At 39.7% G+C, this 25856-nt stretch overlaps 1 protein-coding gene across 1 annotated transcript; it reads left to right on the forward strand.

Annotated features, from left to right (window-relative positions):
- The first annotated feature begins 3313 nt into the window (after positions 1–3313).
- Positions 3314–20068, forward strand: LOC108938262 (flotillin-2a). Its single transcript, XM_018758724.2, has 12 exons — positions 3314–3527; positions 10430–10511; positions 10805–10895; positions 12621–12744; positions 12879–12997; positions 14760–14873; positions 15142–15261; positions 15418–15632; positions 17688–17871; positions 18365–18514; positions 19070–19346; positions 19705–20068. Exons 1-11 carry the CDS (start codon positions 3479–3481, stop codon positions 19106–19108), a joined length of 1287 nt encoding a protein of 428 aa, XP_018614240.1. The 5' UTR covers positions 3314–3478; the 3' UTR covers positions 19109–19346; positions 19705–20068.
- Positions 20069–25856: the final 5788 nt, after the last annotated feature.

A 25856-nucleotide genomic window follows, 5' to 3' on the forward strand; every position in this document is an offset into this window, starting at 1 on the left:
TGGTACTTACAGCCATTGGAGTATTCTAGAGGGCACCAGAACATTCCACAAAGTATCAGATCCTAAAAGGTACTGGAATATTTGGTGCTTGAAACTTGGTTCCAAAATTTGCCAATTTCAGAAATGTAGAATATTTTTTTAAAACTGACACATAGTATGAACCAATACCAAAAGTATGCTTAATCTCGCAAAACTGAATGGAAAATGCTAAATCGACACAGTAAAACTTGCTACATTGTGTTATTGCTGCCCATGCATGACTTTTAGGTGGCACAGTGGCCAAGACTCGCATCCACAGTACCTGAATTTTTAGGCTGGACGTAGGTTCAAATCCAGCTCATACTGTACAGAGTTTGTGCATTCTCTCTGTGTTCCCAAAACAACTGACCAGAAATTTGGGCTTCCCTTTCGAGGGAAGGAAATGTTTTGGCTTGATCCGGACGGTTCAGTGGAGACCAAAGGAGTCACAGAGAAGTATCTAAAGTCACATTGAAGAAGAAAGGTTGGCAAGGCTCTCAGGATGATGGAATGAGAATATGGAAGCAAAGTAGTTTACTGACACAGAAGGACAGGAGAAGAAATCAGACACTGTAAGGTCAAAGGAAAGCAATATCCCCAGTGCTCTGTGTCTTCTTTAGCATTGCTTATTGTTTGTTTGAAATGTGCTTCCACCAAGGTCTCACTGTTGCATGAGCTGACATTGGGACTGGAAATAGTTCTGTGCAGAAATTATCTTTAACTAAAGTAATTAATTTGTTGGAACCACTTTGCCCACCCTCATCCTGAAGCTGAATTTAATTTGACACCTCTTATCCAAACACATTGTAGCATCCCCCCATGGAGTTATTAGAGACAGGCTCAGGAGCCAGGGTAACGGGAATGTGCTCTTTATTGCCCATGTACATGTCTTCTCACTAGCAGTCTTAACAAAGATGCTCTAGCCAGTACCAAATGGTCCCAGAACACTCGAGAGTTCCCCTGGGTCACTGTAAGCCCTTCTTCCCCACACAATGGTTAGGGGGTCATCCCTTTAACTCCCCAGAATTCCCCTGTGGCAAACTACACATAAGCAATAAAACAACCAATCAAAACAAAACACCACACTATGTACAGAAATAACTAATACCAACTATTTACATTGAACTGTATCAGCTTCCCTTAGTGTCATTACAATATATTGCTTGATAATATATTGCTTTACAGGGGTGCGGTGGCGCAGTGGGTTGGACCGCAGTCCTGCTCTCCGGTGGGTCTGGGGTTCAAGTCCCGCTTGGGGTGCCTTGCGGCGGACTGGCGTCCCGTCCTGGGTGTGTCCCCTTCCCCCTCTGGCCTTACGCCCTGTGTTGCCGGGTAGGCTCCGGTTCCCCGTGACCCCGTAAGGGACAAGCGGTTCTGAAAATGTGTGTGTGTGTATATTGCTTTAAAATGGGGTTTTTCCAGACCCTTTGACATGAGGTCTTATAATAGTTTTTCCATTTAAAAACAAAGTAACAAAGAAAAACACATTGACCGAAATCGCTTGTCTCAAGCAGGTTCGCGGTGAGCTGGAGCCTAACCCAGCAACATGGGGCGCAAGGCTGGAGGGGGAGGGGGAGGGGGGGACACCCAGGACGGGGCGCCACCCAGGACGGGGCGCCAGTCCGTCACAAGGAACCCCAAGCAGTACTCTGCAGCGGACTGTCGTGCCGTCCGGGGTGTGTACCCTCCCCCTCCAGCCTTCCACCCTGTGTTGCCAGGTTAGGCTCCGGTTTGCCACGACCCTGCTTGGGACAACTGGTTGTAGACTGTGTGTGTGTGCATTCCCCACTGTCGGTATCCACTCAGACAGGGTACGCTGTAGAAAAGCCAGACAGTCCATTACAAGGCAATCTCCCACTCGTTCGCTCACACATACATGGTAAGGGCAATTTAACTGAAGCACACAGGGAAAAAAATCATGTGAACTGGTAAACATTTTGTAACTCACAAGGTCCAAACCCACAGCACAGGACTTGGGAGGCTCCAGTGCTACCTGCTGTGCCACCATTCTACTCCACATTATAAGCAAAAGGTAAAATTCAAAAGTGTGACTGGTTGCAATTTGGGTGAAGACTTAGTGAAAATGAAAACAAAAATTCTATCCCGTTTATCCCACTTTTTTTTCAAACTAATTTCAAAGTGCATTTATATCACTTTTCGGGAGAAACTGTTTTTTTTGTGATATTTTTCTTCTAAATGTCAAAGTTCACTTTGTCCCGTCCCGTATTGTCAATTTGGATGCCTTAATTACAATCGGCTTGAGCGCAGCCCCCTCGCGACTCCTTAAATTCGGGAATACTGTAATTTATTGACCCCTAGGGTCTTCACTTCCTGCTTTTTGGGTATCACTTCCCGAAGCTGTAGGAGGACTACGCTTTGGACCCCAGACTACAGTTCAAAGTTTCTCGTACAAAGTTCACTGCAAATTGCTGCGTAGATCCCACAATTCTTTATCGTACTTGAGCTTTTAAAAATATCTTTTGTATACAATAGTAAATTTGTGTATAATCAATAAAATCACGTCTAATACTGTAATACCCTATTATGTAATACTTTATAGTTGGTTTTAACGAGTTTATTTATTAGATTTTATTATTGGCATGACAGTTTTTAGGATTTATATATTGTCAAAAATAAGTATGGTCGGAAATGATGAAAAATGTTTACCTGTCGAGTTAAACAAACTGTGTGTGGAACCAGACAGCTTGTGGACTGGTAATCCATTCTGATCCGTAGGAAAAGCTAATACACTATGCTTTATGATTACTGAACGTTGAGTATTGTTTACAGCTGTGTTCGCGTCGTCTGTACTGTTGACAGTGTTGTTACTGGTTTTTCGCATTAGGCAGCAAAGCTTAATAAATATCTTTATATATATAATTTTTGTAGTGTTGTATACATAAAACTAGAATAATGCACGTATTACAAACTTCTATGATGCTGAACATTTATTTACATTTTCTAACCTGCGAGCGAGTCTCTGACTTCGAGGTCGCAAAGTAGTAGTAGTAGTCCAAAAAAAAAAAATCCCCTCTTTTATTATTGAAGACCGGCAGCTCGCGAAATATAATCAAGTTCGCGAACACTTAAAAGTCGGACGAAACGTCTGGAATCCACCACTGGTTAACAAAGACGAAACTCTCTGAAAAATAACTCAAATTACAATTAACAGTACGTACTTGCCGTGGCCGTTTCCTAATTTAATAAGCTGTAAGAAAACCCAAATGATTTCGATAGGTCCTCCGCGTCGCCTGAAGCGCCCTTGAGTCCAGAAGACGTCTGCAATTAACCACCGAAGAAGAAGGAGCAGCGGAAGTCTGGGCGGGGCCTTTAAGTCTTTCGAAGAAGGTGTGCCTGTTTTGTTGCAAAGAAGCAATTGAACGTAATACGCGTCATACGGAGCTGCTCGTGCAAGTATTTTATTCTCAGACATTCAACGTAAGGAATACGTCGCTTAAACATGGGCAACTGTCACACGGTCGGACCAAATGAAGCCCTTGTGGTCTCAGGTAAACATTCTCGTTCAGCGAACATCAACAACACCTTCGCACTTCGGTTTCGTTGTTTTCAGTTTTCTAAAATTACCATTTGAGTATGGTTAAAAATTTAAAAGACCATTTTAGATGAGTGACTTGCGAAATAAACGACAAAACAACATTTGATTCAGGTGAATTTTGACAAGAAAATTATCGTTTTCTTTTACACTGAATCATGTTGGTAATGAGTTAGTTTCCACGTTTAAGCACAATGTCGCGTATCAATTGAATGAGTTAGCTGTGTTTACTTGTGTGTGGATGGCTGACGATCAGTGATACGTGAGTGAACTTCTTGTCCCTGGATATATTACGGAGATGGGGGAATTTAACTACACATCACAAATCAAATGGGCGTGGAGTATCATTCACGCTGAATAACCCAGATAACTGCATTATTTTATATATATATATATATATATATATATATATATATAAGCGTCCCTCGAAGGACTCCGGTGGAAGACGTCCATTTCCTCAAATTACTGTGGAGTGTGAGGAGGCTGGACTTAGTGTCGGGGTGGGGGGCTCGCGGAGAGGTTAGGTGTTATTTTTCGTGGAGTGTCCAACGCCTGTCTTATTTCACGCATGCGCAGTTTGAATTGATTTCAAGTGGTGGTCGCGCAGGGTGTTATTTACAGTAAGTGCCTGTTAGAAAACGCTTAAATCTCTGCTCATCGTTTTCTCAATTCTCATTGTTTTATGTGGAAACTTTATTTAAAAAAACGCTATTGAAGTATCGTATAAATCTTATTTCCAGGCCTGTTCTGTTATATGAGTACACAGTTAGTGGCTCAGCCTCAGGAATGTATACGCATGAAGAAGGATGGTGGCATGCCTATTTTAAAGTATATAACGCCGTATAACGGTGAACGTTTCGGTGAATACTTACCAAATTCAGCATTTCTCATAAACCCTTCTTAATTTACCAAATGAAATGGCTTCCTTCAATAAATGAAATAACTTTTTTGTGCATTACACACTGTAAGCTTATTTCAGTAATGAAATTTTGGATACTGAGAGCCCTGCTGTTTCCAATTGTTATGATAGGCAAAATAATAGAGTTCCCAGCTCACTTAAAAACCCTAATCCAGTTTTGCCAAATATCACTAGAACACTGTGAAATGCCAATATAATTATCAGCCCATGGGTTCAACACTTACATTTGCATTTATATTTGTTTATTTAGTAAGAGGCTCTTCTCCAAAGCAATGTACATCTCTGAAAACAATTCAGAAGTGTATTACACTTGTTACCTGTCCTGCTGCAGACCATGCTCAAGAAACTCAGTACAGCCTCTACTGAAAACTCCAGAGCCTGAGTTATTGCTGTGACTTAATTCATTCCTGCTTTTTCTTATTTATTGATCAGCTCTCTACAGGGTCAACAATAAAATCAAGCAGAGATCCAGTGAGCGCATCAAATTTATTGTGAACAACTTTCTGACACTGCGCACTGCTGCTGAAATGCAGAAATACTCAAAAAAAAAAAAAAACCATCAGCTAAACTTTTCCTGCTAATTGCTGTGCTTTCTCCACAATCATTCCAATAAATAAAATAATGCAGCATTTCCCACATACATGTGTGGAACTTCATACACTTCCCATGATTCCCCATTCTGTTTAAAGCAACATTCCTAACTGAACAGATGGAAAAATCTGTATGCTTATGTACTAAGTACAGTACATTACTTCCGCTTCAAATGAATGCAATATGCAATTTTTTTGGGACATACTTCAGATAAATTTTGTTATACTTTTTTTGGGGTGGGGGATGGGGACAATCAAAGGCCTCAAAATATATTTGAAAAAGAGTTTGTAAATTGAGGGATGCTTGTATTAACCATAATCCCTTTTATGCAACAAGGCAAAACTCACCCTCCCACCTACCCTGAAAACAAACTTCCAGTAAACAATTAAAAAGAGAAAAGTGGGGAAAGCAAGACAAACAAATGGAAGCATTTAGAAGTGTAAGTAGATTCCAGGTAGTAATGGTAAACTATACATCTACTCATCTATGATCATATAGAGATGTTAATTTGATGTATGTGGACAGACAAATAGCAAAATATTCCATTGAGGAAATCTGCAATGTGTGACTATTTTCAGTCTTGGGAAAAAAAAAAAAAAAAAACTTATGAGCCAATGACCCAATGCACATGTGAAGAGGGGGGGGATTCTGCTTGCCCAGTCTCTTAATATGAGGCAGCATGCCAGTACAGTCACAAAGGCAATTGGGTCATTATTTGTGGATAAAATCCCACAGGGGGGATACCAAAGATTATTAATGATATTTGTGGAATTGAAACAGAGTACCGTGTATCAAATACTGATACCTAGAATGTGGCTTAGCTTAGAGTGGACTAAAACTTGTGCCTCAGAGGAGCAATGATTTCCTTGCATCAGTGGTTCTGAAAAGTGTGGTAAGTGAAGCACCTGCAAATGTGAGTGAAGTGGTCCGCAAGCTGATAGTCATTATATGTGAGCAAAGTGATGGACTCCATGAATTTAAAATTTAAACATGCCTGTTGTTAAATTGCCTGTGCATACTATCATCAAAACCACCTTGTTCCTCACCTCCTTGTAGTTCCATTATTTCTATGTATGTTATTTCTAACATCACTGCTTTTGTTAAGTAGTTTTTAGTTGTTTTCATTGCTTACAATGTCAGTTTGCTTGCACTAATCTCAAAAAAGAAAGATCTATTAGTCACATAATCTTTTGAATTTGTGAGGAAAAAAACATGCATTTTTATGTCAAGGGGTCTGTATCAGAGGTAAATATCAGTTAGTGTAGTTTTAGACATATGGAGAAAATTAAGTTCAAAATATGAAACTGTATTAAACTATGGTGCACACAGATAGAGGAAGTATGCACCTTACTGAAAGCTCGTGACCAGTCAGCCGATGACTTCTCCCAGGCCACTTTTAGTGGTCAAACAGTGCAAATGTATTTTCAAGTGGTTCTGCGTGCTTTTTAGAAGGGTCTAATTAATAAACAAAATGGAACTGTGCAGCAGGATGTAGCTTAAGGAAAATGGGGGGTTAAATTCTGAACAAAATGCCTTAGTTGTAAGTACCTGTAAAAATGAAATTTTGGAATGTTAAATTTAGGAGATAGCTAATCAAAAAGATCAGAGAGAGCACAGTTTCTTGTTGTGGTAGCTGTAAAATGTGAAATAAAAGACCAGAAGGAAAGGCATAGTTGATGCCAGTGGGGAATGTGTGAAGAATTAATTAACCAAATTATTTTAAGAAAACTAAGATATCTGTATATACAAGGGATGTTCTGTCTGAAGGCGGCACGGTGGCGCAGTGGGTTGGACCAGGTCCTGCTCCCTAGTGGGTCTGGGGTTCGAGTCCCGCTTGGGGTGCCTTGCGACGGACTGGTGTCCCGTCCTGGGTGTGTCTCCTCCCCCTCTGGCCTTACGCCCTGTGTTGCCAGGTTAGGCTCCAATTCCCCACGACCCTGTATGGGACAAGCAGTTCAGAAAATGTGTGTTTTGTTTGAAATAAATTAGGATGTTTAGGAATTAACAGTAACAAATGCTTGGGTAGAAAAACTGGAATAATCAGGAAGATTATTCACCTTAACTCAGTTGATCTGACCAGTCATAAACAGTGGGAGGTTTGACCGTGGGGCTAAGTCATGTTTCTGCTGGTCTAGTAAACCTCAACTCGCCACTACTTATGTTGATTTTTATACCCTGACACTAACAGAATGTTCCCAAACTGATAAAACATGAGTCCTTTAGAAAGGATTGTATATGTGTACAGATTAGTATGCAAGGAAATCTACTTTCCATTTCATGTATTAATTTAGCAGACTCTTTTCTCCAAGAGGCTAACAATGTTAGTGTAATTATAATGATTTATCCATTTATACAGCTGGTTGTTGTTATTTTTTTAACTGAAACAATTCAGAGTAAGTTTTTTTGCTCAAGGGTACTATAGCAGAAACTGACAATCCAGCAGTGGTGGCTCTAACCACTACGCTGTATCCTGCCTTGGGTAGGATGTTGCTAGGGGTTCAGTTGCAAGGAAACTGAAATGGGTACAGAGTGCAACCTTGATTCGTGCCATGAAAGGCTAATAAGTATTTAGATGGGGAAATGATTAGTTTGAATCAAGACTGCAGGAGAGCAATAAAATGTTTTGTCCAAGAAATGAAGTTGGAACCAAAATCAAATTTCTCCATCCAGTAGAGGGGATAAGTCCATTCTGCCTGGTTGAATGTTTTTCCTCCATTCAAAGACATAAGTGTCTCATTGTACTAGAGGATTTATGCAAGATATAAAGCAGCTGTGTAATGTTGATAAAGAAATGAAAATGTCCAAAAAATTAAATTTGTACCCAGTTCTTCCTTTTGCAATGTTCCCTTAATAAAGCCAATATGTTCTAGTGCTATAACTGAATCTAGAACTGTCTCTGTGTGTGAAGATGAAAGGGTAGTAACAGTCAGGGTCTAGAGGATTTGTGTTTATTGTAGTAGGGATACAGAGGGTGGTAGTAAGTGTTTTGCACAGAAATGATACAGTTGTTACATCAGATAAATATAGCTCTGACAGGAAGAAACCAAAAAACCCAGACTGAACAGATGAGAATAAAAGTACCATTTAAACTGAACTTAGGGCTTCAGCAGAGCACACACGACTGTCACAACTAGACCCTTTGAAAACAAAGCTTCTCTTTCTCTACTTCAGTCAAACGATTTATAGTCCCTCAGTTAATGATTAGTTGCACATTGTCCGTGTTTCTGTAATAAGCTGTGCTCCAGTATTGCTGTCAGCCTTTGAGAATGGGCATAACCACACACAACCTATCACAACCTTAAATTTAAGGGCGGAAATAACGCTCCCTGTTATAACTTTATTGCTTCAGATACTTGACATTCTGAGAGAAGCTCAGAACTGATTTTGTGATTCTTTGGGAAAGAGAGGGCCTTAAATCTGAAAAGTCTGGACAATTTAGTGTAATTTTAAGTCACTTGAGCAGTGGATTCTTGGGTATATAGTTTAGTGTAATGTTGCTTGAACTGCACATTAACATTACGCTGGTTCCTGAACTTGCAGTCACAGTTGAAACTGGAAGTCTATAACTTTACTGGTTTGTAAATCCAAAGACCCTTTTACAAGTACTTCAAAATCATCTGAAGTTTAATAATTCTAACATCCCACAATTTAGTTGCAAGCTTCATTCTGTTCTAGTTTTGGCTAAAGCTATAATACAGGTGGTATTTAAAGTATCTGAAACACCACATTAAAAGGGAGTTAAACTTTGAAATAACTAAATGGTAATTACAAATCTAGCTGCAAATTTGAGTTGGATTAGGATTATTGCCTAGTTAGCAGTATGTGTGAGGTATAAAAGAGGTCTGACAGTTAACACTTTTTCAAAGCAGCATGAGGGAGCTAAGGTTCCAAAGACACCAAAAAGTCAGTGCCCGAATTGCAGGTGCATGCTTTGCAAAAACTGTAAAAATTATTTGATGTATTAAGGGGAACCATCTCAAAAATAATGACCGCATATACCAAACAAAGAAATATTATTGGCAAAATGGAACAGTTGTTGCAAGCTAGACCTTGCTAAGAGGGATAGACAAACCTAGGAAAGTTGCTGAATGCCCTGGAGGAATGGCCTAAAAAATTACCTGACTTGAATTGTTAATTCTCTCCAAGGAGGCCAAATGTTTCATTTTAGGGGGTTGTTGGGACAACTAGTAGTTTAGTGGTTAGAGCTGCTGCCTTTGGACCCAAAGGTTGCAGGTTTGAATCTCACCTCTGGCTGCTGTACCCCTGAGGAAAGTACTTATGCAAAATTGCTCTAGTACAATTACCTAGCTGTATAAATGGGTAAATAATTGTAAATAGATCAACACTGTACATGTAAATTGATTTGAAGAAATGCATCATGTAAATGTGTTCAACTAACAAATTAAAAAAGATCATTGTGTAATAAGAATAATTTACCAATGGTGGTGTGTCATAAACATAGTTTAAAATTTGCATAGACTGTGGATTTTTGTTATTTTTAAACCTGTATAACAAGGGTTTTACTGATATCTGAACTGGCCAATAACAGTTAAAATGCATAAAGGTAGAAATTCTTTAAGTGAAGGTTACCTTACATTTATGGCAATATCAAATGTAAACAAATACAACCACAAAATCAAAACAATGTTTCACAGTTACATGTGTGGAATTATTTTTATTAGATGAAACACACACACATTTTCAGAACCGCTTGTCCCTTACGGGGTCACGGGGAACCGGAGCCTACCCGGCAACACAGGGCGTAAGGCCGGAGAGGGAAGGGGACACACCCAGGACGGGACGCCAGTCCGCCGCAAGGCACCCCAAGCGGGACTTGAACCCCAGACCCACCGGAGAGCAGGACTGCGGTCCAACCCACTGCACCACCGCACCCCCTTAGATGAAACAATATAGATTAAATCAGAGTAATATACATGAACAGATGGTTTACAAAATCAGACTCAATGAAAATCAAACTATTTAAAGAAAAAATAAAACTATACATATTTACATGGACTGGTACTTGAAGTTCGGAGATATAACTGCTTGTTCAGAACAGTCTTTCACCTCCAACATGTCAGTATAAAGATTTGTAATAATGCTTCAGGCAGTAATTCATGCAATACCTAGATCGATTTATTAATTTTTTCACATTTTTAATCCACTAGTTATTATCATACCAGAAGGTTAATAGGACTGACTTAAAATCTGTTCTAATAAATAAATGTCTGAATGGAAATGCAAACAAGAAATACATCATTTTGTGCAGGGAGCATCTAGGTTTTGCAGTTGTCCTGAATGCAGCAAGAAATTTCTGCATCAGTTTTGTTTTTGCCTTCAACCCACAGGTGGATGCTGTGGCTCAGATCAGAAGACATACGTGGTTGGTGGCTGGGCCTGGGCGTGGTGGTTTGTCTCAGACACACAGAGGTAAGTCTGTAAGTTTTACCAGTCTGTTAATACCTGAATTGCAACCCATGCAATAAATTTTCCAGTAACTTTCAATAGTTTCATGGCTCAGCTTGAAAACCCATAAGAAAAAGGAGCCAAACGCTTACCGGAAGTTATTATAATTAGGCTGATATTTGCAAATCTTCAGCTACATGAGGAATGGTAAATGGATGCTAGGAGAAGTATTTTCTTATCATGAAACAATCATTGTTCAATGTAATCAGTTGCCTTTTACAGGACATTGTTCATTTTTAGTATTATATTCTATACAGGATTACGCTTGAAATAATGACTCTGCAACCAAAGTGTGAGGATGTAGAGACCGCTGAGGGTGTAGCCATTACTGTCACTGGGGTGGCACAGGTAAATCTTCACTTCATTAAAATACCCTCCTTGTGTTTCTTCAAATTGTTTTCATGAAGTCATGGTAGCACAGCAGGTGGTGCAGAGATTGGGCATATTTGCTCAATGTTCAGTTTGTGTAGAGTTTGCATTTTTCTTGTTTGCATGTTCCCCCACGGTTATTAGCTTCCACTGGGTGCTCTGGTTTCCTTCCACAGTTCAAAGGCATGTATTTCAAGTGAACTAGTGATTGTCCTTTGAGTATAAATGTGTGTGTGCCCTGTGTGTGCCATCAGCTAGTTGATGGTATGAGTACCAATTACAGTGGTATAAAAAAATCATCTTACAAAACTTGTTAAACCTGAGAATTTTAAAACTTAAATATGCAAGATATTGCTTCAGTACACCCACATATGACAATCACGCTTTGGAAAGAAGCTTTCAGTTTCAGTTTTTGGGCATAAGCTTGATAGTCAAATCCAGACATGAAATATTTGAAAAATAATCAAGGATTGATGAAATTTAGAATGTTCTCCTTAAAATTTTTATTGGTAATATGATAATAAAATATATATCCAATTTTTTATAGGTTTGCTTAGCTAGTAATTTGCTGCTATACCAAGTGTAATAAAACTCCTGAAACAGGTAAAAGTGGTTTATTAAAACCACTTGATTAGACTAATTTCATCATTGTCATTAATTTTCTTGATATTTTCACTAAACAATCGCTTATACTTAACTTTATGGTAACTGCGATAAAAGGCTAACTGGAAAAAGGGCTTGTTAGCTGCTGAAATGAAAGATTAAGGCCACAAGTACATTGACATGTATTCTTTTAACTGACACTTTTCTCCAAAGTGACTTACAGTGTTAAGGTATATACAATTACTTACCCATTTTTACAACTGGGTAGATTGTACTGGAGCACTTTTAGGGCAAGTGCTTTGCTCAAGGGTTCTACAGCTGGAAGTGGGATTTCAACATGTGTCCTTTGAGTCCAATGGGAGCACTTTTAACCATTATGCTATCAGCTGCCCCGAGTACAGGACAGAACATTGTGTAGGCACTCAAGAACATAGATAATGTGGTCACCAAGAGTTTAAATGGACTCGACAAACAATAGCGCATGTGAGCAGTCTTGTGAAAATATGTCCTGTGATATTGATCTCTACATTCCTTTCTTCCAAACAAGGAAAACTCAGTTTAAACATCTCACCAAGATGAGCAATGGTGCCATTCACAGTGAATGCATTCAAGACATAGGGGTTTGATGTAGTATAATTATTTGTTTGTCTCTAGTGTCTACCTAAGAACTGGAACACTGGTCTTATAGAGAACGAAGTGTACAGCCTTTTTTCTGAGCAGTAACCATTTACATTTATTAATTTTATTGACGCTTGCAGTTCACAGGTGAAATGGTACTGTTTTGTGACAAATAACATGTTACATTAAACTGATACAAGCAAAACTAACCCTTGTCTTTAAGCATAATCTTTTTCTGTTTATTTGCATAGTCTTTTTGTGATTATGTGACTGTGTTTATTCAGCATGTAGTAATGCAGCTAAGTTAAAATAAGCTATGTCTTTCACTGTGCTATAAAAATTAGATGACATTTCCTGCTTTTAATCATGTGCAGAACAGTAGTCAGGTAATTGCTTTTGATTTTAGCAAGTTTAGAAGTTTCCACAGCTGTAATTAGTCTGTCATTGTAAAATTATTGACCAAGTTCATGTCACCCTTCGTAGGTAAAAGTGATGACAGATGGAGATCTGCTGGCCATTGCCTGCGAGCAGTTTCTGGGGAAGTCTGTGATGGAAATTAAAAGTGTAGTTCTGCAAACACTAGAAGGGCATTTGCGTTCCATCTTGGGTAAGTGAACATGTCATCTGTGGAAATTTCCTTTTTGCCTGGTATTTCTAAGTTTCCAGATGTATCTATAGACAACCATACACCAACCTTCTTCAAGGTAAAGTAGTAAGTATGAATGTTTCTCTTCTCAACAGGAACCCTTACTGTGGAGCAGATCTACCAGGACAGGGATCAGTTTGCCCAGCTGGTGCGAGAGGTGGCAGCTCCTGATGTTGGTCGGATGGGTATCGAAATCCTTAGCTTCACCATCAAGGTGAATGTGTGGCATGGAAATTTTGACATTTTGTGTGTTAGCTGTGTTAGGGTTGTTTAAATTTACACACACACACACACACACATTTACATTTATTTATTTAGCAGATGCTTTTCTCCAAAGCGACTTCCAATGAACTCTAGGTAGTGTTATCAGCCCACACACCTTATTCACCAAGGTGACTTACACTGCTAGATACACTACTTACAATGGGTCCCTCAACCATACATCAGTGAAATACACTCTCTTTGTGTCAGTCACGCACTATGGGGGACCTGAACAGCATGTCTTTTTACTGTGGGAGGAAACCGGAGCAACTGAACAAGTGTAGAGGGATAATGAAATGCAGAGTTTTAAATTTCACTATAGTTTTACATTTACACTTATTTAGCAGACACTTTTCTCCAAGGCGACTTCCAGTGAACTCTGTGTAGTGTTACCAGCCCTCAGACCTTTTTCAACAAGGTGACTTACACTGCTAGATATATTACTTACAATGGGTCACTCAACCATACATCAGTGAAATACTCTCTCTGTCACTCATACACTATGGGTGAACCTGAAAAGCATGTCTTTTACTGTGGGAGGAAACGGAGCATCTGGAGGAAATCCACACAGACAAGGGGAGAACATGCAAACTCCACACAAACTAAGCAAGGATCGAACCCACTCTTACTACCCAGGCACTGTGCTACTCACTGTGCCGCCCACATTTTAAAGAAAAAGTACTTGTTTGGGGGCATTAAAAAACATTTTTAAATTAAAAATTTTTGTTTTCAAAACAAATTAATTAATTGACATCAACTTTCCTATTTATATTTATCTTTGCAACAAATTTCAAGTTTTTAAACATAAGCATTTAGATCAAAATGTCTTAAAGATTATAAAAAACACATTCAATCAGATGTGTCCAAACTTTCGACCTGCATATGTCAAATATTATAATTACATCCCCGCTCAGTCTGTGTGCGTCTGCTAAATAAATTAACATAAACGTAACACACTGTAGCAAGTGCAGTGTGTATATTTGGGTGATATCTAGAAGCACCTGACAAAGCAAAAAGAAAATCCAATCAAAAAACATTAATTTTTTTTTTTCCACTTTTTGTACTTTTGTTTTCTACGTCCTTTCCTCACAAATTCTGCCCTAAATTGATCTAGTCTAAATATCCTGGTTGTATAAATAAGTAAAAATGTTTTGGTTAATGACATTTCCTAAGTAATGAAATTCTGTGCTAAATACTGAGTGCTCCATGCTTTTGTCGAACTGGATGTTTCTGGACTTTTTAATGTTATGTAGAAATATCAGCATTTTTTGTAGAATGTGTGATCCCCTGTATATATAATTTTTATCACTCAATTTGGCCTGATATTTTTGCAAATGCTCCTTGTTAACCTCTCACTTTAAAACTCTAAAATGGTTAAAGACTTGAAAATAATTACAGCCACACTAGTTTTAAGTTTTTAAGTTATAAATTGCTTTTCTAGAGAAATCAAACTTGAGTAAAGCATTGCCCTTCCTATTTTTTTGGGGTTCTACAGTGTTAAAAAGTAAAAATATATTAATTCAGTTATTTCAACAACTGTTGTCACTGAAAATTATATGATCTTTGTGGACACGAGAAGTGACTCAGACAAAAGTGCTAGGTTTGTCCCCCCCCTTAAACTAGGGTTTTCTGCCTTGCAGCTACAAAGATGATGTTGGCGGATGTAATTTTGAAGAATTATGATGCCATGTGTGTATGTTGTGTTTGTTTTGTAGGATGTCTATGACAAGGTGGAGTATCTAAGCTCTCTAGGGAAGACTCAAACAGCAGCAGTGCGAAGGGATGCTGACATTGGCGTGGCTGAAGCTGAGAGAGATGCTGGAATTAGGGTAAGGAAACTCTGTATCTTAAGAGTCCATATAAGCAGCTCAGTCTTGTGGGATTTTAATTGTCATGGCCCCTGGCTAGATTTGTAATCATTAACAACAATTGATCAGTCCCCGTTTTTGAATATAACCTATTCTCGTCTTCAAATACTTTGGAGTCTATTAGAACCCAAACTCTCACAAACTCTGCCTCTGTGGTGTTCTTGTCTGAAAATTAACTGAGAAAAAAGGCATAATCTCTTTCTTTTTCCATTCCCCTTTCTCTATCCAGGAAGCTGAATGTAAGAAGGAAATGATGGATGTTAAGTTCCAGGCTGACACCAAAATGGCTGACTCTAAACGGGAACTGGAAATGCAGAAAGCTGCTTTTAACCAGGAAGTAAACACAAAGGTATTTATGACTTAATTTAAATTGCCACTCATAGAATTAGTCATCTCTTAATTTGTATGTAAAACAGTCTGAAGTCCTTTTTATAGGGGCACACCCAAAATTTAGCACAAACAGTAACATTTAGTCCTTGTCTCCTTCCTTTGCTCCTTTTATCAGAAAGCCGAGGCTCAGCTGGCCTATGAACTACAAGCGGCTAAGGAACAACAGAAGATCCGACTGGAGGAGATTGAGATTGAGGTTGTACAGAGGAAGAAGCAGATAACCATTGAGGAGAAGGAAATTGTCAGAACAGACAAAGAGCTAATTGCCACAGTGAAGAGGCCTGCCGAAGCTGAGGCTTATAAGATGCAGCAGTTGGCTGAGGGGCACAAGTAAGATCTTCCCTCCAATTCCTCCCAGTTCCTGAACATCCATACAGATTTGCTCCTTAGACCAGGCATTCCTTCACAGTCCTTCAGATAATGGTTTTTGCAGGTTCCAATGAGAATTTATGAGCTGCATGCTTTGGTTTTGCACAAAGTAGACAGCCCGCTTACCTCAGGTAATTGCACAAGCATTTATTCATACTTCTGCATTTATTCATTTAGCTGACACATCTCTCCAAAGGGACTTTAGTCATTTGTACAGATGGATAACCTACTAGATCAAATTAGATTAAATTCTTAGGTCAAGGATGCTACAGCAGGCAGTCAGCCACAGCCTTAAACACTGTTAACATCAAACATGATCTGCAAAGAAAACTTTAAAATTTGAGTAATGTTGATTTTGTTATTGTATTTTTAGATTGTACATAATTGGTATTTAAAAACTGCACTTCTTTCAAATTGATATATAGTTAGCCACTTAGTTTTCTTACTGAAAACATATTAATGTTATGCAGAGGTGGGTAGAACACACACACACACACACACACACACAGAGATTGAAACCGCTTGTCCTGAGCGGGGTCGCAGCAAGCCGGAGCCTAACCTGGCAACACAGGGCACAAGGCTGGAGAGGAGGGGACACACCCAGGACGGGACGCCAGTCTGCTGCAAGACACAGGCCAAACCCGCTGCACTACCGCGCCCCGCTGTGAGTAGGATAGTCAAAAACAATACTGAAGAAAAACTTACTTGAAAGACCACAGCCTGCAAGTTAAGCAGCTGTTTAGTCACATTATTTGAACTTCTTTTACTCAGTCTAGCTGATTTGAAGGGGTGCGGTGGCGCAGCAAGCTTGGCTGGGTCCCGCTCTCTGGCTGGTCTGGAGTTCGAGTCCTGCTTTGGGTGTCTTGCAACAGACTGGCGTCCCATCCTGGGTGTGTCCCCTCCCCCTCCAGTCTTGCACCCTGTGTTGCTGGGTTAGGCTGCAGTTCGCTGTGACCCCACTTGGGATGAGCGGCTTTGGACGGCGTGCGTGCGTGCGTGCGTGCGTGCGTGCGTGCGTGCGTGCGTGCGCGCGTCTGTAGCTGATTTGATAGTTATCTAGCTAGACAGTGTTTCGTCAAGGACATCAGAATTAGATGATAGCACACCTTGGCTCGATAAGTTAAATGTCTAGTTTATTGGAGCAAGGTAAATGGTGTCTAACAGTTGTTTAAATGATTGATATTCTGTTGCCAATGCAGACAATGAGGTTCTGGTTAGAAAGCAAAGAGAGCTTATTTCCTTGGTAGTGAATACAGGTGGTCCCCAACCTGGGGTTACATTCTGCGAAACCTATTGTAAGTCGAAAATGCATTTAATACACCTAACCTACCAAACATCATAGCCTAGCATATGTGTGATGGCCATTATGGGCTTGCCGCCTTCATGCTGGGCAATTATCTTGGGTTTCTCCTCAAGAGTAATTGCCCTCTTCTTCTTCTTCCCACCGGTAGCAGGAGAGACAGATGGGCGTTTATGTGAAATTATGGATGCACAAAATGCAACCGTGTGGCAGACTGGGTGATGCAGCTTGTTGCCGCTGCCCAGCATTGCAAGAGAGTCTCGCACCGCATATCGCTTGCCTGGGAAAAAAAATTTAAATTCAAAATTCGAAGTTTGGTTTCTACTGAATGTCTATTGCCAGCTCACCATCGTAAAGTCAAAAAATCGGAAGTTGAGGAGCATCTGTAGTTGCAAATCAAACAATCTACGCAACAGGAAAGGAGCCACAACTTACTATAACATTTTTTTAGAGTGGATGTGGAGTTTATGTACACTGGGATTGACTTTCTTTGTAAGACGTTTTGACAACCCGTGTGTAAAGCATACTTAAATGTTTGGACGATATATCCTTCAGTTTCACTGCAAAGTGAGGTAAATCGTACAGAAAGAGCCATTGGAATCCTAATGCATCTTCAAAGAGAACCTCCTGTTGATAACAAAATACAAAGGGACACAATTATCTGACTCGCAATACCTTTGACTACTTTTGAATTGCTTTCTGCTCATCTTCTGAAGGATCAAGAAAGTGTTGACTGCCCAGGCGGAGGCAGAGAAGATCCGGCGAGTAGGGGAGGCTGAGGCTGGCTCCATCGAGGCTGTAGGGAAAGCAGAGGCTGAGAAGATGAGGCTGAAGGCACAGGCCTACCAGCAATATGGAGAGGCAGCCAAAACAGCTCTCGTCCTCGAGGCTCTGCCAAAGGTTAATGTTTGCTAATGAATTATGAAACGCCCACTGTTTGCCATTTCACCAGTTACCTTTGATAATTTGCCTGGAGTCCCACATTAATGCTATGAGAAATATTTTTTGTTTCTTGTAGTCGTTTGTTGCTTTCTATATATCTTACATTTATTCATTTGGCTGATGCTTTTCTCCAGAGCTACTTTCAGTCTTAAGGCATGTAAAATTATTTACCCATTTATACAGTTTTTTTTTTTTTTTTTTTTTTTTTTTTTTTTTTTTTTGCTGGAGCAATTTTGGGGTAAGTACCTTGCTCAAGGGTACTACAGCCAGAGGTGGGATTTGAATCTGCCACCTTTATGTCCAGAGTCCAGAGTTAGCAGCTCTAGCAATTACCATACCAGCTGTCCCTTTACCTTGCAGTCACATGTTGAAAGATGGAGTACTCAGACAGTTTTGGTTGTTGTTTTTTTTTTTTTTTTTTTTTTTTTTTTTTTTTCTTTTCTTGATTCAGATTGCTGCCAAGGTCGCTGCCCCACTGGCCAAGACCAATGAGATTGTCATCCTGAGTGGGGAAGGGAGCCGCATCACTGGGGAGGTGAATCGTCTCCTGGCAGAGCTGCCTGTGTCTGTGAATGCCCTTACAGGAGTTGACCTGACTAAGGTATGTGTCCAGAGAACCTTTTCTTTTCAAATGGGGATTGACGAACAAGAGGATTTTACACTATAAAAGCTACTTGGTAAAATTTTGTACAACCATAAGACATTTTATATATTTTATGTTGCTTACTGTGTCTCATATTCATTGACTGAACTGTAGCTAGAAGATGCATAATACAAATTTTAAGAAATGACTATTGAATGGTCAGAAGTCTGCAAGATACACAATTTTTTGTTGCTTGTTGACATTTTTTTGAGCTCTACATCTTTAATACTTTATACAACAGAACTAAAGCCCATGCATTGTGCTCACAGGTACAGCATCTGGTGGCACAGGTAAAAATGTGTTCTCCAGTTTATTGCGATATTATCTGATTAATCATCAATTTCCACAACTACTGTGCATTCATACATGTTGTTGTTGTTGTTGTTGTTGTTGTTCATTATCATGGCTGCTGGTGATACTTTTGGTAGAATACTTCCCTGTTTTTCCAAGTATCTCATACAGAGGACTCTGTATCCTCTTACTGATGACTTGCAGTTTCTCCTCTCCCAACAGATACCTTTGCTGCAAAAGATAACAAGTACTCAAGCATGAAGAAAGCCGTGCTCTCCTACTTTGGGTCTGCTGTATGCACGCACACCAACGGCCTTCCAAAGAAAAAGATGTTTCCAAACCTCTGGTGCCTTAATCTGGAGAGGACCAGGACACCTGCATGTATCATGTCAACACCGCTTATATTACTTTAGATTTTGTATTGTTTTTACAAGCCATGTGAAGTTCTGGAAGCTGTTTTATATAGAAATTGAAGACAAAAAGTCAAACCTCCAGCAGGGTGAGAAATCTCTTTCATATTTTGGTGTTCTGCTTGTTTTAGTAATATCTGTTCATAAAGATGAGAATGGAGTCATTGTCAGGTTTATACAGAATTATTTGCTTTAATAGGTCTGATTACATAAAGTGAGTTAAGACATCAACTGTGAGAACATGCCCTTACCATCTTTTTCTTGGAGACATGACCTTTTAGTCAGTGTCTGTTATAGAATAGTAAATTCTTCCTTGTTTCCAGATTCGCACAACTTTCTGGTTCATTATATACTAGCCAAGATTGTTAGGCCTTCCAGGGTTATTGGTTCCAAAACTTTTCTGCCCTTCTGTAATCACTCATTTAGAGTGAGGGCCATGTCTTTCAGGTTGAGAAGACATTGATGTTTTCCCTGCTGCTGACTCTGACTAATAATGTGTACCAGATCTGCCACCGGATCCACTTATTGCAGACTCAGAAAAATTAAAAATGAACAATGTGAGTACGTTTGAACTGTAAATACTCTGAACTCTTGAGTTTCACACTGCCCTGGAGAATGGAGTGTACTTTATATGTACACATTTATTTTTTCTTTTTACATCTCCAAGACACTATAGTAGATTGACTGGCAGTTCTCATCTATACAGTATGTCTATACTGGAACCATTTTTAAATTGTACGTCTCCTTTACAGACTGGAATTTCCTATTTCTTGACCTATTGTAAAAAAAAAAAAAAAAGAAAAACTGTGTAACACACCTGAGATTTCAGTTTTCTGTATTTCAGATTTTTTTTTTTTTTTTTTTTTTTAACTAATTTCCAAATGCGTTGTTGTTCATTTAAGATGTTTTTAAACTTTGACACTTGCTTGTATAATGGCAGTGCTGTGAATTAAAGTGCATTGCTTTTATTGGGACAAAAAACCACAGCCTTATGGAGAACCGCTTTGTTCTGTTCCTGTTACTGAAAAGAGAGAATTGTGTGGTTCTGAATTTGGCCTCTGATAAAGTTGAAGAAAAACGTAGCCATAGGATCATTGTTTGTTTAGGTGGAAACATCTGCAGTTTTATTGGAAGAAACAGCAAATTTCTCCAACAGTGAGATGTTTCTTTTTTCCATTTGAGAATGGTTTAAATATCGTTGCATTGATTTAATACATTGTGTGATAATGAGCCAATAAGCGACAGTTCTTTTCCAGTGACTCAGTATTTGTTTGAAAAGGAAAACTGACATTTTTTTCGTGTATTGAAAGTCCTTGACCTGTTGCCATGGATGAGAAAGGCATCGGGGATAGGCCTGGTCAAGAGGAGACACTGGAGGGGACTGAAAGTACCCAGGTCAAAATATAAGAATTTACTAAGATATTTTATCATACCAAACAAGCCAGGTTTGTGTTGGGTGATGATGGCAGTCATATTTCTGTGTATATAGGCATAACTGTTCATAAGCCATACTAACAAGTAGCCTTCGGAATTAACTTTTTAAATTCCCTCTACCAGCAATGCCAAGTGCTGTTTATATGCAGATTTACAATTTGTTTGGCAATTTCTGAAACTCCATAGTTTCAACTTTGTGAAGGATCGCTCAGTTGCAGTGTTGCATTCCTGCTGTGTGATTTTGTCTTTTTTAATTTTTTTTAATACATTTACTTGAGCACCAACACAGTTTTGACTCGTAGTGGCAGAACTATATGTTATTGATGGAAATGTTTTGGTCAAAAAACTTCAAAAATGACCATATGTTACCTCCAGCAACCAGGACCTGTTACCAGTACTATAGCTTACCAGAAAATGCCATAGGTATGAAATTCTTGTTTAGTTTCTGATGTTTAGTCTGTTTTTCTTTGTGTGACAGTAAGTGGCTGTGACAATGAACCCATGATGTTTGCCATTCAGAATGTAAGGAAGTAACAGTGAGAATAGACTATAAAAAGATGTTAAAAAAAAGAAATGTATTTATCATTGAGCAAATGCTAGAACCTTTTAAACCCTCCAACATTTAACACTTCTGAACCCACAATTAATTTTTCATTATGGATGTAAAACGTGTGTGTGTGTGTGTGTGTGTGTGTGTGTGTGTGTGTGTGTGTGTGTGTGTGTGTGTGTGTGTGTGTGTGTGTGTGTGTGTGTGTGTGTGTGTGTGTGTGTGTGAGAGAGAGAGATATATATATACACCATATAGGGGTGCGGTAGCGCAGTGGGTTGGACCGCAGTCCTGCTCTCCGGTGGGTCTGGGGTTCGAGTCCCGCTTGGGGTGCCTTGTGACGGACTGGCGTCCTGTCCTGGGTGTGTCCCCTCCCCCTCCAGCCTTATGCCCTGTGTTACCGGGTAGGCTTCGTGACCCCGTATGGGACAAGCGGTTCTGAAGATGTTTGTATATACCATATGAAGTTAAGCAAGATATAATCTTAATAAATCTTTTGTCCTATGGTGAATGGTTATTCAGTTTTAGATCACCACATATCACAAGAAGTACTTAAAGTTTGTTTTGAATCCATACATTTCCTTTGAAATATGGTGTTCTATAGTGGTTCATTGTAGCTACTGAAACAGGAAAGAGGAGTTTTCAGGATGGTGAAATAAAACCTCTTCCTTATCAAGCTTTCTGATTTGACAGTGTCAGTTCAGCATTGAACTTTTAAAAAAAAAAAAAAAAAAAAATTAACACACATTCTGTCAGACTTATATCGTTTGTATGGCTAAATGAGGATATGTCATGAGAAATGCATAACACAGATTATCCTTAAATGTGTATAAGTCTGTGTACACTGGAAGTCTTAGATGTAATGCATGTGAACAGTTGAATGTGTCCTTATGTGTTGCTTTTCCATGTGCTCCCAGTTGCACCCCCTGGTCCTGACCTGATAGGCCTTTCATACTCTGACAATAAATGTGCTGTTTCTGCCTATTTGCCTCTGTTATTTGTTAATAAATCAGAACTTTGTGCGATTAATCATTTCAACCATTTCATCTTTTGTGGTTTTGTGTGTGTGTTCATGAATTTTATTAAAGCAAGGTGCAGCATTTAGCAACATCTGACCACTTCCAATATTATTCATACAATCATTAAAAACATAAGAGGTACCTCAGTTTAATTGCTTAACATTGTTTAAATTTATTTTAATAGCTGACCCATAGCAGAGGGTCAAAACAGCATACTTCTGTCATCCACATATTTACAGAGAGCAGTTTAGGGATAGAACATATTAAAATACATTTCTTTGCTAAATATGTAAGTCTATGACTGTGAATCATAACATTACAGAGTATCCTCTCTTACATATTTAATACTTTATCAAGAAATGATTTTGGGTTGATTTAATGAGAATTGGGGGGGTCACATTTTTCATTAAAGGTTTCTTGAATCATACATGTACCCCAGTCCAGTAAGCTTGTGTCTTACTGCATTCCTAGAATGAATCTATTGAAGTGCCTGGAGAGGCAGTGTAGTTTCTGAAATAGTCATAAATATACTGTTCATTTAGCATACCCTTTTTTCAACAGAAATGTACAGCTTGGGGTGAACAACAATCATTCTCACAACAGATAAAGAGCTTTAGAAAGAGACATGCCACTGTTGGAGCACAGCTGGTTTGTCCAGTACTGCATGAACCCCAGTAGTTGCAACAGATTCACAGGTCCCCTTTTTAAACACAAGGAGCACTACTCCAGAGGTACCTTACCTGTGTTCCATGCAACATTGAAGAGGCATGTAAACCAGGTTCTCCCGCTATGTCCAGTGCATCTCCTGACAAATATTATCCATCCCTGCAGTCATGTCACTACAGAGTCCTCACACTGCCATAGCTACTTCAGAAACAGTGATGGGTTTTAATCCAACACAGATGTCAAACACTGCCTTCTGGTAGGAGGGCATGTCCAACAGGTTAAGTAGTTCAATCCAATTTCAATAAGTTGTTGTCCTCAGCAGGGTCACAGTGATCTGGAGCCTATCTCAGAATCTCTCGACACAAGGCAGAGGGGAACACACCCTTGATAAGACACCAATCCATTGCAAGGTAACTACTTACACACACACACACACACACACCATTCACACCGTAAGGGCAATGAAAAGAACATTAAGCAAGTATAGTTGAAGCCAGCTAAGATGAGATAATACAGGATAAGTAAACCTTAAAATACAGAGCATGTGCCATTCTCAAGTAATGATTGTAAATACACTTGCAAATATATAAACTTAGGGGTAAACATGTAGCTCATGTAACTGAAAAATACAATGTGCATCTTTTTTATAAGCTCTGAAATGTGTTATTGTAAACAAAAATTGAGTTATGCGGTTTAGCAATACTAAAAAACCCGTAATGATCATTTTTTTAATCACGATTATTCAACATTATAATTTCAATTAACTTATTTTAAGAGACTTCTCTGAGAAAAAGTTTATAACACTAACACTCTCCTTAAAAGGCTGCTTAATACAATGTTTATCATGTAAAATGTAGCCTGACCTTAAGAATTCAGAAAATTTTTTTTCATGTCTTCACATGAAGAAAAGTGTTGAACCCTCTAAGAGACTCTGGATTTCCGAAAGCCTGTTCCATTCGATGCCTAGGTGGGCAGCAGAGTGAGTCAAAATGTCAGTACATTGAGTGCTGCTGTGGTGCTTCAACCACATTAGTTTTCACCCTCAAACCAGATTGAATGACATGTTAATTACTGATAAACCCTTTTCATCATTCAGCACTGGAGCACAGATCACACATGATGGCAGGAAAGAAAATGCATAAATGATGCCTTTCTCATTCCCATTTGTGTTCCTCTATATAAACATGCCGTAGCACTTCAAGTAAGCCACATACTGGCTGAAACTGCTTGTCCTGGTGAGCTGGAGCCTAACCAAGCAACACAGAGGCTGGGGGGAGGGGAGGGGACACACCCAGGATGGGACACTAATCCGTCACAGGGCACCTCAAGTGGGACTCGAACCCCAGACCCAAGGGGGACCTGGCCAAGCCCACTGTACCACCACACCCTCAAGTAAGCCAAATAGCTGTAATTATACTTAGTATCAATAACTTTGATTAAAGCTCTGTTCACCATTTCTTCGTAAACTCTGAGGTCCTGTATGGTCTTGTTCAATTCAGGCAGCTGACATGGAGTTTGCAAAAACAAATGGTAAAATGCAACTCAACCACATATCACAAACATTTTCTGATGTTAACTTCTCTGAAATTATGACCTGAAAACTACTAAAACACCATTTTACCGAAGAGCTCAAAAAAGAAAATATATGAGAGGTTTGAGAGACTGAGGGCAACCATGCCTAGTCCTAGAGAATAGCAGCCCCGGCTGACATACAGTATAGCAGGTCTCAGATGGAGTTTTCCATCCATCAACCAAATCCTCAGTACATACAGTACTGTGGGAAATAGAATATTTTAGATTTCCAAGAATTCCTTTTGGAAAAAATGACAGTATTACAGTAAGGGTTTTGTATGTTGTTAAAGAAAGTACACACACACATACTGTCTGAGACCATTTGTCCTGAGTGGGGTCGTGGCAAACTGGAGCCTAACCCAGCAACAGAGGGCACAAGGCTGGAGGGGGAGGGGGCACATCCAGGATGGGACGCCAGTCCATCACAAGGCACCCCAAGCAGGACTCAACCCCCAGAGAGCAGGACCCGGCCAAGACTACTACAACCCTGCTCGGGACAAGCAGTTGTTGACAATGGATGGTTCTAAGCTTTGTAGAAAATTGATTAATTAAGAGCATTATTTTTGGAAGGATTCTCACTTTACAGCCCCCCCCCCCCAAGTGCCTAAAACTCTTGCATAGTACTGTAAAGCTCCTGAAGTTGATTGCTTTTCTTCCCCCAAAACATTCAAATTTTATGTAGCCTCACTTTGATACCTCAGTCCACCAGCATGTATAAAGCTATATACACAGGTCTACTCACTAGATCATACACCTTGCCATATTCCTTAAACCATTCCTGAACAATTTTTGCAGTGTAGCAGGGCCACTGCCATCAGGGAATACCGTTGCCATGAAGGGGTGTACATGGTCTGCAAAAATCTTTAGGTAGGTGGTACATGTAAAAGTAACATCCACATGAATGCCAGGAGCCAAGGTTTCCCAGCAGAACACTGGCCAGAGCATCACGTTGCCTTTGCCGGCTTGCCTTCTTCCCATAGTGCATCCTGCTGCCATCTCTTCCCCAGGTAAACGACGCACACGCACCTGGCCAGCCACATAATCTAAAAGAAAACATGATTCATCAGACCAGGCCACCTTCTTCCATTGTTCCATGGTCCCGTTCTGATGCTCACGTGCCCATTGTTGGCGGTTTCAGCAATGGACAGGGGTCAGCATGAACACTCTGACCGGTCTGCAGCTACGCAGCCCCATACACAGCAAGCTGCGATGCACTACGTATTCTGACACTTTTCCATCATGGCCAGTATTAAGATTTTCAGCAATTTGTGCTACAGTAGCTCTTCCACGGGATCGGACCAGACGGGCTAGCCTTCGCTCCCCATGCACATTAGTGAGTGTTGGGCGCCTATTACTCTGTT

The sequence above is a fragment of the Scleropages formosus genome, chromosome 10 (genome assembly GCF_900964775.1).
Source record: "Scleropages formosus chromosome 10, fSclFor1.1, whole genome shotgun sequence".
Taxonomy (NCBI): domain Eukaryota; kingdom Metazoa; phylum Chordata; class Actinopteri; order Osteoglossiformes; family Osteoglossidae; genus Scleropages; species Scleropages formosus.

Coding starts and splice junctions, on each gene's coding strand:
- LOC108938262 (XM_018758724.2), top strand. CDS start 3,479: ATGGGCAACTGTCACACGGTCGGACCAAATGAAGCCCTTGTGGTCTCA. Junction 10,896..12,620: donor CTGTCACTGGGGTGGCACAG/GTAAATCTTCAC, acceptor CACCCTTCGTAG/GTAAAAGTGATGACAGATGG. Junction 18,515..19,069: donor CAGGAGTTGACCTGACTAAG/GTATGTGTCCAG, acceptor CTCTCCCAACAG/ATACCTTTGCTGCAAAAGAT.